The sequence below is a fragment of the Bombus vosnesenskii genome, unplaced genomic scaffold, assembly GCF_011952255.1.
Source record: "Bombus vosnesenskii isolate JDL3184/JDL3185 unplaced genomic scaffold, Bvos_JDL3184-5_v1.1 scf7180000016261, whole genome shotgun sequence".
In the NCBI taxonomy this organism is placed as follows: domain Eukaryota; kingdom Metazoa; phylum Arthropoda; class Insecta; order Hymenoptera; family Apidae; genus Bombus; species Bombus vosnesenskii.
Genome location: NW_022884330.1, coordinates 171,726 through 186,646, shown reverse-complemented (window position 1 = coordinate 186,646; position 14,921 = coordinate 171,726). Strand labels below are relative to the sequence as shown.

The 14,921-nt window shown below is 43.7% G+C and overlaps 1 protein-coding gene across 6 annotated transcripts in view; it reads right to left on the bottom strand.

Annotated features, from left to right (window-relative positions):
* LOC117241675 overlaps positions 1 to 14,921 on the bottom strand; it is a 132,647-nt gene that overhangs the window by 23,027 nt on the left and 94,699 nt on the right. For all 6 annotated transcript variants that reach the window (XM_033507654.1, XM_033507656.1, XM_033507652.1 and 3 more), the window contains exons 18-20: positions 11,589 to 11,752; positions 8,732 to 8,933; positions 1,566 to 1,945 (exon numbers count right to left, since the gene is read on the bottom strand). In XM_033507654.1, coding sequence (XP_033363545.1) covers positions 1,566 to 1,945; positions 8,732 to 8,933; positions 11,589 to 11,752 — 746 coding nt within the window. The remainder of the gene's footprint in view (positions 1 to 1,565; positions 1,946 to 8,731; positions 8,934 to 11,588; positions 11,753 to 14,921) is intronic.

The following is a 14,921-nucleotide window of genomic DNA, read 5'->3' as shown; positions in this document are numbered from 1 at the left end:
TATTTTGGGACGTTGGTAAGTGACTTTCAGTGTACTCTCATATTTACAACAACCATACAATAACGATTTAAAAAATTCACACTACTCTCTTTGAACGAAAAATGTCCTAAATTTTTATGCACACCGAGGGTACATTTTTCGTTCTTACTTTTTATCGGCTTGCTCCACTTTTTGTTTGCTCGAAAGCGAATAAAACGCTATTAACGTTAGAAGGAATAAAAAATAATGGAAGCAGAGACGTTCCTAGAATCGAAACGAGAAAAAAAGGAAGGAAAAAATACGAGTAGACACGAGGGAGGGAGCTTTTACAACTTTTTTTATGATGCAATATGCCCGGCATTCTATGCTCACGAAAACTAAACCTATTACCGTTGCCACTGTGCAGTGATTAAATGCGACTATAAAAAAAGCATCCTTCAAACAAAGTTAAATAAGGTACCGCGGTGATAATGGGAATTCGGAGTAATTGCGATTGAAAGAGCGGATCACGAAGCCGGTTCGCCAGGGAAACCAAGTAAAACAAGGAAAACACACGTTTTAATGCACTTCGTGTCCCTAAACTTTCTTTTTTCTGCCAGCCTAGATATTATTGCCATAACAATAAAATTCAAATATCACTGACTAAATCTTTGATCCTGATAAAAAAAAAATATAGCAAACGTAACGTAAAATTTTACTCGCGTTTATCGATACGACAGTACCGTACAACTTCGAAACCAAGAGTGGTGATTTTCAGTCAGGTATTTCAGAAATTATCGAAGGTTAATTAAAAGAATCTAAAAGAAAGATATTTCACAATTGCGCGGTAGAGAAAATAAGCGTCGAATATTATTAATTCGTTCCGAGCCTTAAAGGTGGTTACCACGAGAAATGTTCATTCACAGCTAACTTCTTATATTCAAATGAGTGGACGCGTTATGGAAACGCCTTTATGAACGAGCAAGTTCTTGTCCCCGCGTCTAAATAGACGCCTTCATTCTTTGCTGCTCATTTTGACGTTATGTAAATGGAATGTGCGTCGAGGAAGTCGTTCTTTATCCCCTCGAAGGTGTTGAAACGCCTGAATAAATTAAAAAAAAAAAGAAAAGAAAAGAATACACGCGTCCGTGCATTTACCTCGACGGAACTTTCGTTTTAGTACATTAAGACTCATCTTGCAAGAAAATTTTCTAATCAACTTCCTTGCAACTGTATTAACGTAATTAAAGAAGATAAGAATAGATAAGAGACAAAGCGTGAAGATACAAGCGCGCGTAAATAGAGAGAATTTGTTCAAAGATGAATGAAGAAATTTCGTTACATCGAATTTCAAAAACAGGCTACAAAAGGTTTCATGACAGATGTCGATTATTAATAATTGCAATTTTATCAAAAACTTTCTAACAGTTCCATTTAATTGGAGCAACGTCACTCGATATCGCTCGATTATAAAATAAAAAGAAACCAGATAAAAACGAAACATAGCCCGAAAGCCAAAGTCTGCTTCGTAAAACGTAGTACAAGATATATCGCAAAATATACGACAAAATTATACGAAAATGAAAAAAAAAAAAAACGGTACTCACTCTATAAAATGATGGACTTGACCGTTCGTCCTTTTCGCAGCTCGCGCCTCGACACTGGCAGCAGTGCGTACGATTAATTCGCGACACTGTTTCTGAAGATCTCGTAGCTCCGTTTCCGCGTCCTCGACACGTTGCAGGAGTTCGACGAGGGCCTCGCTTCCAGGCGCCAGCTGACTCTCCAAACTGCGGGTCAGACGACGAAGGGCGGCCAATCTTCGCTCCCGTTCGCTCAACTCTTGCTCGCTGCCGCTGTCAGAGATGCCACTGTCGGACAACGAGCCACCTTCCTGCGTCAGACTGATCGGTGGCGAGTCACCGAATTTCGCTAACACCCCACTGCCCACTTCCTCCGTGGTCGAGTCTTTTAGCACCGTCCCGTTCTGCAACACGAACCAGTCGAGTATTCGACTTTCATTCCAACGACAGAAGCTTGTCTTTGTCTTTGCTTGCTGCTCTTGTTGGATTCTTTCGAGAGGTGGATAACTGATGGTTTTGCAGGTTTCGTTGCTTTTCGTTTGGGATTATATAACAGGGTTATATCACAGTCTTTTCAGGAAATAACGCGTGCATCGAAGATTTGAGTTACAGAGAGAATAGGAACAAATGAGAAGGTGTATACGAGCTGAAGCATGTAAATTGTTACGATCAAACGATCGTTGTAGCTTTCGAGTGATAGCTCGGAATAGCACGATGTTTACGATGAAACGCGACACTTCGAAATCTCCGTCGATCGATTACAGGGAAAATCACGAAAGGATGTACCACTTAAACCTTGCCACTGATTAGATCACGGGATGCTGATAGGTATAAATACACCCCGAGAGAATACGATATCGAATATTGCATAATCCAGTGTTGGTTATTGCCAGCGGCTAATCGGAAGGCATATAAGACGATTATATGAAGGAAGAAGGGGATACGAAGATGGGGTGAACGAAAGAAAGGAAGCAAACGGAATCCGCAGGGGCGTATAGTGTCATCTGGAACGTCTGTTCCCAAAATTTTTAGATGTTTAGAAAAATGGAACGTCGTGTATTCGACACAATCGCAACTATAAAAGGAACGCTAGATATTCTTGTCAATACGAGAAATGACAGGTTATGACGGTATTCCTGATATATAGGGGTCGAAGTGAAGAATTTATTAGGGTTGTTATACGTGTTTCTGACCTAGGATCGATAAATCTTAGGAGGGACACGGTTTGCAACCGTTCGTTCGAATTATTCTCTTAACGCTAAGACTGATAGATCGACGAGGACCTACCGATAAAAAGGCTATAAATCGAAGTAGATCAATTTTCTTCTTAGAAAGAACGAATTTGGCAACTATTAGCAATAGTCATAGAAAATTCTCAAATTATCGCACCAGCTATCGAAAAAGATGTCTAAAGGAAACTCGCCTGTAGATCGAGACGAACCTAGTTTTCAATTCTCTCTTCGCCTCTGTAACGTCTTTCAAAGAACACCACTGACAACCCTGCTAGTCTCGACGTGTCACCATCACATGTCCGTCCCTATTTCGATACAAACGTATCATCTCCGGAAAAAACTCTGCCACGAAGCAAACCAAAAATAAAATACCAAAGATAGAAAATAGAAAGAAAATATAACCAGTCACGAAACCTTAATATCAAACAGTAATAATAGTAGTAGTAGTAGTAGTAGTAGTAGTAGTAATAATAATAATAATACAAAAAAGAATATGAGAGTGCGGAGGATCGCGAGACAAGGACGAAGAGACGAGAGCGAAAAGGGTGGAGAGGAAGGGGTGGAAAAGGCGAACGCGGGAGAGAAGAGGGTTGGAAGAAAGAGAGGGTTGGTTTAGGCTGTTGCAGCAACGGGGCAGAGGGGGAGGGGTGGGAGAGCCTCCGGTAATGAAAAGCGCGATCCGCATACCAAGTAGCAACCTTCAACCTAACCTATATATAAGTCGGTATACTCTTGTATAACGGATAGTAGGTACGAAGTGAGTCTCGAGTCAGAATCCACGTTGCCCGAAGGACCAATCACGTAGAAGAAAACTGCGAGAATTCCTTATTTCCGGTCTAGTAAGGCGCCCTGGTAACAGCAATACTCTCTCTCTCTCTCTCTCTCTCTCACCCTTTCTTTCTCTTTTTTTATTTTCTTTCTTTGATGTTGGAAAGACTAACCTTGGAATAATATATCGCGTGTCATCGTAGCGGATAGAGGGTTTAGATCGAACGTTTTTGGAGTACGAGCTATCGTATCGACGAAACGAGTCGACTTCGTTTGCGAATGTCGATGGAACTTTTTCCGAGTTTGGAAATAGATGGCGAGCGAAGATCAGTAGAGTCCTTTCGAGGGACTTCTCTATGGCTTCTGAGTTCTTTACAAGATGGAGTTCGTGTTCTTTGAAGTTTAGTCGCGAATGTGACCGTCTTCCAGTTCAATTTGAAGCAAAAATGAAAGCTCGTTAATTCTTCTCCCGTGGATATCTTCTTAACGTTTTCGGATTCTGTCGCAAATACGAATAGAACGCTCGCGATCTCACCAATTCCCTTGATCCTTCGTGACTTTGTCTATGAATACCAAAAGAAAAAGAAAAAGAATAAGATATTTCCGAATTAGAGTATTTAAAACATCGATACAGTTTCGAATTTCCTTACAAACATCGATAAATTATCTTCGATCGCGAAAAATAATATTCAAGCTCGAATCGCAACGATGTAACGAGCGATCGGTCGAAGCTTACGAACTGTTTCCATCGGATCTTATAATTAGACCCATCTAATTCGATCGGCGAGTATAATTAGGACTTGGCGACGAGAATGAAACTAATGTAACGGTCTAAAAGGGCAGGCAGATAGATGAACGATAAAATCGTTGTCGAAGCATCGATGTCCTGGACGAGGCAACGTTACAGCTGAACCTACGTGGAAGGTTCACGCGGTTAAAAGCGAGTCTGAGTTATTGCACGTGAAAAGTAAAACTGGGTATTACGGAGATAATTGGCCGAGGCAACGAGTCCAGCAATTTTTCCTGTCTCCTGTTAATTCGAGATATCGCGTTACATAAATTTGCGGTTACCCTCGGTTTCTCAAGGCAACTTCTCTTTCAATGCTCTCCGTTGCCTTTTTAGACGCTCCGAGTTTTACGACAGACTTTAACGTTAACACACTGGTAATTTGTTTTTGAATACAATTTTTAATCTCCTTTAATCAAAAGCCAAACCGATTGATTACCTGTGTACACGGCCAATATTCGATCTTCCACGATAAATGACTTCCTTAAGTTTATTTAGTCGCAGAAGATGCGTGAATAACGATGAAACACAAGACCACGTTTTCAAAATAACACGTTAGACATGCCGGAAGATCTGATCGAAAGGCAATAAAAAAGAAAGAAGGAAAATATAATTTCCAAAAAGCAGCTAAGGAAACAATGGGTTGAAATGTCTATGTCGAACGAGCTGCTCGGCCGGAAGTGCTAATCAAGCAGCTCAGCCTCTTAATCTCTAACCCACGTAGAAAGTGGTGCTCGTCGACACCGGTATATCCGGCGGCTACAACTGGTCAGTCGTCCGTTCCGGCAGCGATATTAAATTTGTATTTTTACGCTGATTCCACGGGCCATTCTCGTACGTGAGTCGAAAGGGAATCGTTCGGACGATTAACGATCCCAGCTCCCTAGGGAGTCGCTGGTTCTGAGGTAGCCAACTCCAACGTTTCCCAATGGCGATTCTCCTATGTGAACCTAAAACTCGTCCTCGTACCCGTCTCCTGCCACCGTTTTTCCTATTCGCTAATATTTTATTTAACGCCTATCAAAATTTATGGATTTTTCTCGCTCAGCCAACAGTTACTCTAGAATTTAACGCTACCTCCGCGTAGAAGCAACGTTTAGTCTGGTTTGCGGTTAAAAATGCGAAACAATAAGGTCTTGTCTCCGGAGGAAGATTAACTTTTTACATAAAATCAAATGGAAACGAATTACAAAGCAAAAGTATATTCTTTACGTTTTGCAATTTGACTTTCTTATGTGAATTTCTCGTTTCATCGATTTCTCGATTATCTTCTTTCAATTTCATATTCTTCGATTTCCCAGCGATTTCACAAAGAATTAATCGAAAAGTAACTGAAAATCAGAGAAATTCTACGTGTAAGAAAAGAAAGATTCTTGGTACACGTGGAACATGTTTGAAAAATTATAAAAGCGAAGAAGGCCAAGGAAAATCTAGAAACAAGAAACAACTATAAAACGTACGATTAATTGTCGCACGCCATTTACCCTCCGAGATAAACACAAGTAAAATCGGTAGTCGCGGTGGAACTATTACCGTTCCATATCTCTAACAGCCTCCGTTGGTTTTATCGCTTCAATCGGAATTCCTTCTTCCATTATCCGTTCTCTCGTCCCATCCTCGCGTCCACGACCAGCTTCTTCTTCTTCTTCTAAGATTCGAAGAAGATGGAACTCTTAACGCGAAGCACTTTGTCGAGCGGTGAAACGCGTCTGCCTGGTTCGGGCAAAGTATCGTATCGAAAAAAAGGAGAAAAGAAATATGTAACGTCGCGTGCATGAAATTATCCCCACGAGTGTCGTAGATCGACGAAGCCGAGCGGATTGCTCCGCCTTGACGCGACTTTGAATATTCGCCCGGAAACGGAGTTCATTGGCGGAACAACGACTGCAAGAGTACCGTTAAAACGTTTGCTATAGAGAAACTTGGGGGTTGCTGCCTGGAACGAGGCTCCTTCTTGCTTTTCTTGGGGTAAAAATATCGCGTCGCGAGCCATACGTCTTCCGGACAGGCGAAATAAGCGCGGGGACAATTGCAAGTTGAAAAGGTAACAGCTCGTTTCGCCTTGCTTTTTTCTCGCAGTGGCTGTTGTAGTATTCTTTTATTATTATTATTTTTTTTTAAGAGGGTGGTTGTTATCTTGTTTCTTTTTCTTCAAGATTTAGTAACGTAAAGATGAAAAAATGCCAATCGGATGGTTTGGAATTTATCGGATGATAAATAATCGTCGTTCCAATTTGTTGAAGAGAAGGGTGAAAAATTGATGGAGATCTTAAAGTGCAGGGACAGAACCAAAATCTAATTGCGGCACTGTATCGAACACAGTATATTTGCCGTCTCATTTGCCATCGTAGTACATTTGAATGTCGAAAACAAGTTCACAACGACTTGTTTAATAAACCCAAATCGTCGAAGAAGAAGTGGGATACGGTCTATAAATAGTGGTAGTTTCCGAAAGGTGGCGCGAGAAGGGGAAAGACGGGGGTGAGATTAGAAGGGTACGTTTGACAGATGACACTTGTCGATATCGTGTTTCGGTTAAACGCCATCGCATCCCCCTATTTCCACCATATCCGTCTTACATTTGCATATAGAGTAAATCTCTTGGCAAGGTCTTGGCCTCGCGTTTGCCTCCATGCTTTTATGGACTTAAGGAGAAAAGTAGCTCGAGGTGAAGCAGGTGGCAGGTTTGTTATCACGGTTTCCGATTGGCCTGGCCCCGTGTTCCGCTTGTCAGAGAAACGTGCCGCCCGCCACGCGATATTTCCACGTCGACGTTCCTCATTTTTTTCCCTCGCCGCTACGCGATTAGAATAACTGGTTTCGCACGATTGCTCGACTTACTGTGCGGCGCCTAACGTTCGATTCTCGTTCTGTTTCCTCGTTTCTGCTGCTAATTACTCGGTCGAACGGAAAATGTAGAGATTCGAGTAATTGGAACTCGTAATCGAAAGATAATGTTTCGCCAGTTAATCGTATTCACGATAGAAAAAAAATGTTGCGCATACAAAAAAAAATCGCAGCCTGAAACGGGTAGTTTTTCGATCCCTTTGAGAGAAGACCCCTCATCGTGAGATTTTACTTGGACGAAAAACAGAGAGTCGAGGAAAAGGTTTCCTCTTTTTGCGGAGCAGAAGACGAACCAATAAACATGATTCGCCTTATAATCTCGCCTTCCTTAGGAGAGCCATATCCCCAAAGTTCTTCCGCTCAGGCAATCTACGCGGGGAAATGGTTTTATGCACACAAGTGATACCCACGGGAACCGTTACCCCGTCCAACGACGTTGAATAATTGCTACCAGCTATCCAACCGATTGAAAATCAAGGATACCGTGGGAATATCGTCCAAACGATTTATCAATGATTTCGTTGTTTCCGCAATCGTCGATAAATGGCAATCGCAATATCCATAGTCAAACATTAAAAACAGAAAAGAGAATTGGAACAATACTTAAGACAACTCGGCGTTCTTTTGGTCACTTTCGATTCAATCGTGTTTCTCTGTCGCTAACGAATCCTCCAAGCGTTTTAAATTCTTCAATTTCTTGAAGTCTAGGCAATTCTCGTCCATAAATTTTCTTCGGATGGGTGGAGAGGCAGAGAGAGGTCGAAAGAGTAATAGCCGTCATAAGCAGCGAAACAAAGAAGAAGAGACACGATAGAAATAGGAAAAGGATAAAGGACCGAGGCTGGACTGGCAGATGGCCATTATATCCAAGCGCGGATCGGTCGCTGCAAATCGGTCGACGCGCACTTAGTATCGTCCGCCTTTTCTTCTCTTCTTTAGCCGTTTCACTGTCTCTAATCGTCACACGTACAGGCGTACACGTACGTACGGCAATAGAATCCGAACGATATTCGATCCGATCGCGCATCGATGTATCGTACAATAAGACACGATTTTCCAGTCGAATGGAGGATGACTTTCGTCGACACACGCGTTGCGGATGAACGCGCCTTATCGCGTTCTTTGCGTGTAACGTTTCCCAGTTTTTCTATCGTAGCAGCAAAATTTGCGTGAACGTTATCTTTTAAAAATCTACCTTACGTTATTATTCACGCGTGGAACATAGAGAAATGATATAAAACGCGTGGAACTTCTAACAAGAACGCGTTAGCGTAGGACGTAGCATAGACCCAGATGTTCGTAAAATAAAAACGTTACGATGAACGGGCATTGCCCGTTTTAGCGAAATCACTTCCGACACTCTTCACGCGGCACTGAAAAACTTTATAGTCCAACCATTTTCCACCATTACTAGCCTCGCTCGTTTCGCTAACTTTCACAACGCTCCATCGAACGATACGAATGGTATTTTAAAAATGGGCATTCACTTTCTTGAGAACGTAAAACGATTCTCCGTATTCGTAAAAATCAAGGATACGTGTAACATCTGATCTTACCTGACAATTCATGTCTTGCTTCTCGGACAGCAATCTGGCGACGTGACGAACAGACGAAGCAACCTCTGAAGTAGCTCCTGCTTGCAGGGCCACGTCCAAAACTGCCAGGGTATCCTTATCCCTCCGTAACACGCACTGAAGCTCCGTCAAACGTATGCTGAACTGCTGGACGGCTTGCAGGGCGCACAATTGTTGATTACCCCTGCAAAATACCGTTTAGAGAAGATTATCATCGATGGGCATATTGGAGGTAATAGATTTGATAAAGCAACCTACTTGGGCTCCGGACTCTGAATTCTTATATTGGGTTGACAACTAAGTGATCGCGGATTTTGTCAATACCACCTAATGATAAAATCCGCGATCATTTAATTGCTAACGCAATGCATCTGCGATTTCTAACGGGGACGAACGTAACGGGAATCTGGCGAAATTCGAAGAGGGAAATTGTAAAAAGAACGGTGCGCTGATCGTTTGAGGTTTGCTTGAATATTTCTAAGATTTATAGTTGAATTTGAAGGATTTATATGGCGAATATCGCATCGAGTTTCGAGCTGTCGCGTTTCATTAGACATTTAAAGCTAATACTATGCAGCTTAATGAACCATATCCGACGAAATTAACGGAGTCACTGGGGAAGGGAAGGAGCGGCAGAGGTGAGGCAAAAGTAAGGGGAGAGACACAGAGACAATTGGCTCGAATTAAGGTAATCAATGCGTGCTAATTTACCAAACTAATATTTCACGAAATATAACTCGCAAATATTAATAAACGCGTAAACAAATATTCCACGAAAAAGTATCACGAGAAAAGAGAACGTTCATTTTTTCGTTCCAATCGCTTTCTAAGCATGAAAGAATTGTAAATATCTTCCAGTTCTCCTAGATCTACCGAACCAACTGAAAATCCGAATCTATTCCCGGACGTGTTCCTTTTCTGGATGCGATCTATCCGCGACGTTCGATAAACAGACGGCTGTTCCAGGTTCTCGGAATCGGTGAAAGCGAGCTACGAAATTGAATGGAAAAATCGCGAGTCGGGTCAACACAATAAAAAGTGGAACGAGGGCAAAGCCTCTTGGCAAACAGTAAGACGTCAAATTATTAGCGGATCTCCCCGATGGCGGTATCGGCAAATAGAAACACTTTAGGTCAATCCTAGCGCCCTAGGCTCGCACGAATGAAACCAGGAAGACTGGTTTTTCGTCTGCTTCCCGCATTGGCGTGTGATTGAAAAAATTCCTTCCACTTCTCGGAAGGATAGCCGCACTGAATAGAAACGAGACCGAAATTCGTAAGTATTCGATCAGTCTGCGATAACTTACGATTTTAACTTGCGTTTGGCGAAATTACTTGACCTACCTATAGAGTAATACACTCGGCTCTACAGGATCCCAACAAAATATCGATTTTACTAGATTTTTAGCGCGTCGCAAAACGAAAAGACGCCTCAACATTTTTCCAACGTTTCGAATTTTATAATCTTGAACTTGTTTTAAACTGCATACGTATTTACAAGAGTTTCGGTGCTTCATTTGCAGAATTTGTTGCATATTCAAAATGTTGAAAAACGACGACGGATACAACGTGAAAGATGGCACGGCTATGTTGGAAAAATGAAGCGTCGAGTAGCACTGGTCGTTTTGTACGTTGCAGAGAGTGGCGTGCGCTCGTGCAAAGAATAGAAATTCCTGGGGAGCTTGCGAGGGATAGAATTGACCTCTGTAAAAGCCCAGTGGGTCACTGGTAAACCCTTTTGCATGGGTCAGACCCCTATCAGACGGGGGAATCAAGTGCTCATACGGCAATTAAAACGCGAGTTGAGCGGCCGCGACGTGCCTTTCGCTTGGAACACGTATCAATTTCAAGGTCCGTGATTTGCTTGACCTGCCCGAGAAACGCCCCTACGTTTACAGCCGTACCATCATTTTCGTCTAATCTAATATTTGCTTGTACAGGAATTTCACGATAGTTACGTGTATGATTCTGCGATAAATTTCAACAACGCGAAAAAGAAAAACGTTTAAACCGCAGCAACAAATTTCTAGAGAAAAGAGATAGTGCATATATCGTAAAATATTTTACGAGATAAATAAGCAAGTTAAAATATTTTTCCCACCAAGCTTCAACGGATTTTTAAATTCTACAGCTTTATATATCCGAAACGTTAAAAATCGCCGAGACAACTATAAAGTTGTTGGCGTTAAACGCGTCTATTTTCCTAAAATTGTTCGTAATAGTATATTATAGAAGACTTTAAACGGATGGTTTAGGAACGACGGTTTAGAAACGTCGAAGATTAAACCGACGATCCCAGCTAAAACTAGTAATCCTTTGACACGGGTCAAAATCCCAAAGATTCGAGCCCTCGTTGCCGGTACCTATGGTGTCTATGGTTCCCGCTGTGTTTGCTTTCGAGGCTTCATTGCCTCTCATAATATTTGCCCAACGTCACACGCCGGCCAGCGAACGGTCAGTCAATGATCCTAAACCAGCTATTCCACGCGCTTCGAAACTCGATAACCTCGTACCCTCTCCGAGGGAAAAGCAAGTCTCCTCGACAAGCAGGAAGACGTCGAGCAATTGTAAATGTCGTTAAACGCCTAATCGGCCGTTTCACGCCACCACCTAGTTCGTCTTGTCGGAGGATTCTTCTTTTACGATACGAAAATGAATAGCAGAGAAACTATCCATCGAATTTTTCAGACTCTAACTTCCACGCTTCCCTGAAATTACTTTTCGATTATTCCCAATTTTTTCGCAAGTTTCTCTAATTTTTGAGACCCGTTCAATGATTTTCCCTACTAACGTTCGTGCGTAACTCTCGCTCGAATAAATAACTATTATCCGATACTCACTTTTGAAAGATTTCGTCCCAAACGCGATACAAATCGGCCACGCCATCCTTCAGCGCCGTGAAGATCAACGAGCTAGAATTACCAACATCGGTGATCAGTCTGTGACTCTGGACGTTCAACGCCAGCATCGCCGCCTTACGATCCCTCAATGCAGTCAGTTCAGCCTGCAACATTAAATATACATTTTTAGTGGTTGCCTTCTTCCACTAACTCGAACGAATTGCTCCGTTCTTCGCGATTACGACGTAGGGGTTGGCTTTGGGGTTGCGGGTGATGTATAAACTGGTCACAGTAGCAGACCAAAGGAAGCTAACTGTACATCTCGCAGCGAGAACAAAGGGTCCATTCTCATTCCCATAGAGAATCATTGCAAGTATTTCTATTACGATACACGTGAACATCGCTACATGCGATATATTACATATATTCGTAATTTTACATTTACTCAAATATTTATATTTTTCTTTCTTTCTTTCTCCCTTAAACTTTAAAAGGGATGTCAGCCAAATAAACTAAGTCCAGCTTCGTGTACGTAACTCGTCCGGAACTCTACTTCGCGAAGGTTATTCGTTCGATACCGAGGACGCGAGATCGGACATTAAGAGCGAAATAAGCAAAGATACGTTTATCAGGAAGAACATAACCGAACTATAAGGGTTGTAAGAGCGCAAGGTAGACACGATGGAGTAACCACGTCACGTTGTCACGTCTCCGTCGTCCTACTGCAGGAGGCGACCGACGAGGGCCGCATAAATAAACCCAGCTTTACGACGGCGACGCAGCCCGTAACAGAACGAAAACGAGAGCCCCTCCGCTTTCTCCGCTTCGTCCACCCACCCTCTCACTCTCTCTCTCTCTCTCTCTCGCTCTCTTTGCCAACCCACGGCGTGTCATTTCTCTCGCGTGACGAGCGGCAGAGTTCGGCAGAGACGCTCGTAAAACCTGCTCTTCTTGCGGTCATCCAGCGTCTCGCGTCTCCTTCTCCGCGTTTCCTTTCCACCTTCGTGTACCATCGAGTAATTTCTGTCCTCGAAACGACGGAGTTTACTACTGTTTCCTACTTGCATTCGTATCGTACGCCGATCTCCTTCGGAATTCCCTGGAATCAGAGAGCTCAGACTCCTCTGCTTCTTTCGGGTTGCCTGGCGGAAATTGAAAGTTTGCCACTTGGACGAGGGGGGAGAGAGAAATTGATTCTCAAAGCTGATTTTTAGAAATTGCTTCTGGGTAACGCTATCGCCGCGATGGAATTATCGTTTTGGTAAATTCATGCGTCGAAGGAATCAAGTTTGAGCTCGTTAAGTCCACTGTGACCATAGCCTAAGTTTCAAGCCTGGAAAAATGTTCGTTTCGAGGGAATAGAATAAAGCAGATAGGAACAGTATCCGTCAGACCAAATAGATACATAGGTATACGTAAAGACGCGCGGTCTGCGTGTGGACGTCTGGATCTACTTGCACTGCCGGCTACACGTATTAGGACATCTACCGACCATTTACTTTCGGTCATTTGATTCTTTTATACCAAAAGTATATTTTCAGTAAAACACACAGCGATACGAGCGACAAATGGGGCGGTAGATACGAACGTATGGCTGGAACTTTGGTTTCGTTCAAGATTCTCCATCGCCGTCCATCGATCAAAGGATCCCCTTGCTCAACTGCAACGTGTAAGGACCGTAGAACGACATGGTGTCACCGATAGCCTCTGACGTGGAGATTAGCTTCGTATCACGCGTTCGATTTGTTACGGTCAACGTCGTTTATTGTTGCTATTCGTTTCGTGCTTATAAACTTCCGACTTTATAGTCTAATACATATTGCATGTACGGCACCTTTTATCTGCATTCTTTTAAAAAAGATGCGGAGGAACGAATCGATATTCTCGAGAGCTGCGCGGCTAATCGATGCAAATCCGTGCACGAGCAAACGTCGTCTACGTAGCAGCGATTCCAGGCACGCTATCGAAGAGGTCAGACGCGTGAAAAGCGGCGGTTCACGCTTGGCGTGCGTGAGTCCGTGCTGCCTTTCCGCAGAAACCCGCCAGACAGAGGAAAAGAGGCATAGGAAAAGAAAGGAGAAAGAAGAGGCGCGGTAGCACGCTGTCCGACAGCGGTCGCGACGAAAAGTGGCTGGCATTGATATTCCGAGCACATCGCGAACGCAGAAGCAGCAGCTTCGCGGCCGTTCCCCTCCGCGCGGTAACCACCCACCGCATTCGCCTGTTTCCCTCTGGGGCCCAGGTCCAGCCTCCGACAACCCTCTCCGATCCCTCGTTACAAGCTTTCCCTCCAGCCAACGTCCCTTTCCACCGTCGCCAACACGCAGACACGCACATTCCGATCTAATTCAATTTCCAATCAACAGCCAATCAATTGATTCGAATTTGGTATACAGAGCGGTTGACTGGCTGCCGCTGCGGCCTCTGCATGCCTATGAGGCTACCAGATTTCTCTGTCTCGTTCTCGCTCCCCCTGTCTTTCTCTGTCTCGCGTTCTTTGGCACGAGGTGTCGTCTCTGTTTAAAGCCACGCGTGCCCCGTCCAACCGGGCAATTAGCTTTTTACCTGGCCTCGTAACGGCGCACTCTGACCGCGATACCGATGATCCAGGAGTAGCGACAAGAAAGAGGGGATTCGGAGGACTCTTGGTACTCCGGATTGAAGAAGGGGATTGAGAAAGAGTTTTAGAGAATGCTATAATCAGGATGGCGAGAAATCACGTTTCATGCGTATCGAGTTAACGAAATTCGTGCCGTTCGATATTGTGTACTTCGGAGCTGATCGAGGATGCGAGTCAATCCTCTCGACGCTGCGACGAGATCGGTTCTCGCGTTAAAAGCGAGAAATACGTAGATTATTGTACGTTATGTTTATAGAAAAATCGAATACATCTTCCATCGCGATATGATATCTGGAAGCAACGAACGATTAAAGAGACGCGTAAATAGACAACTGGATAAAACTCGAATTTTCTACGGTCTCGAGATACGAGATAGGACTCGCTAAGCAACGCGATTGGTCGCAAGTAGCGACGTTAAACGTACGAAGCGACGTGCTCGAATGCTCGTCGACGAACCCGGTTCCATCGGTGACCGCTGCTTTTTCCCGCCGCCGCTACAGTATTTTAATTGCAGCGTGACACGAGAGAAGGCGGGATTTTTAAAAAAAGGAGGCCGCCACCGGTCGACGCGACGCAAGAAAAAGCAGCGCGCGGCGTTCGAACGCGATCGAACCGAATAAAGGCACGGCAAAAGCCACTCGAAATAGCTCGTATCGACTTTGCGGCTGGCTAACGAGCTTCCACGCCGTGAAAGCCTTTCGCGATTAACCTCG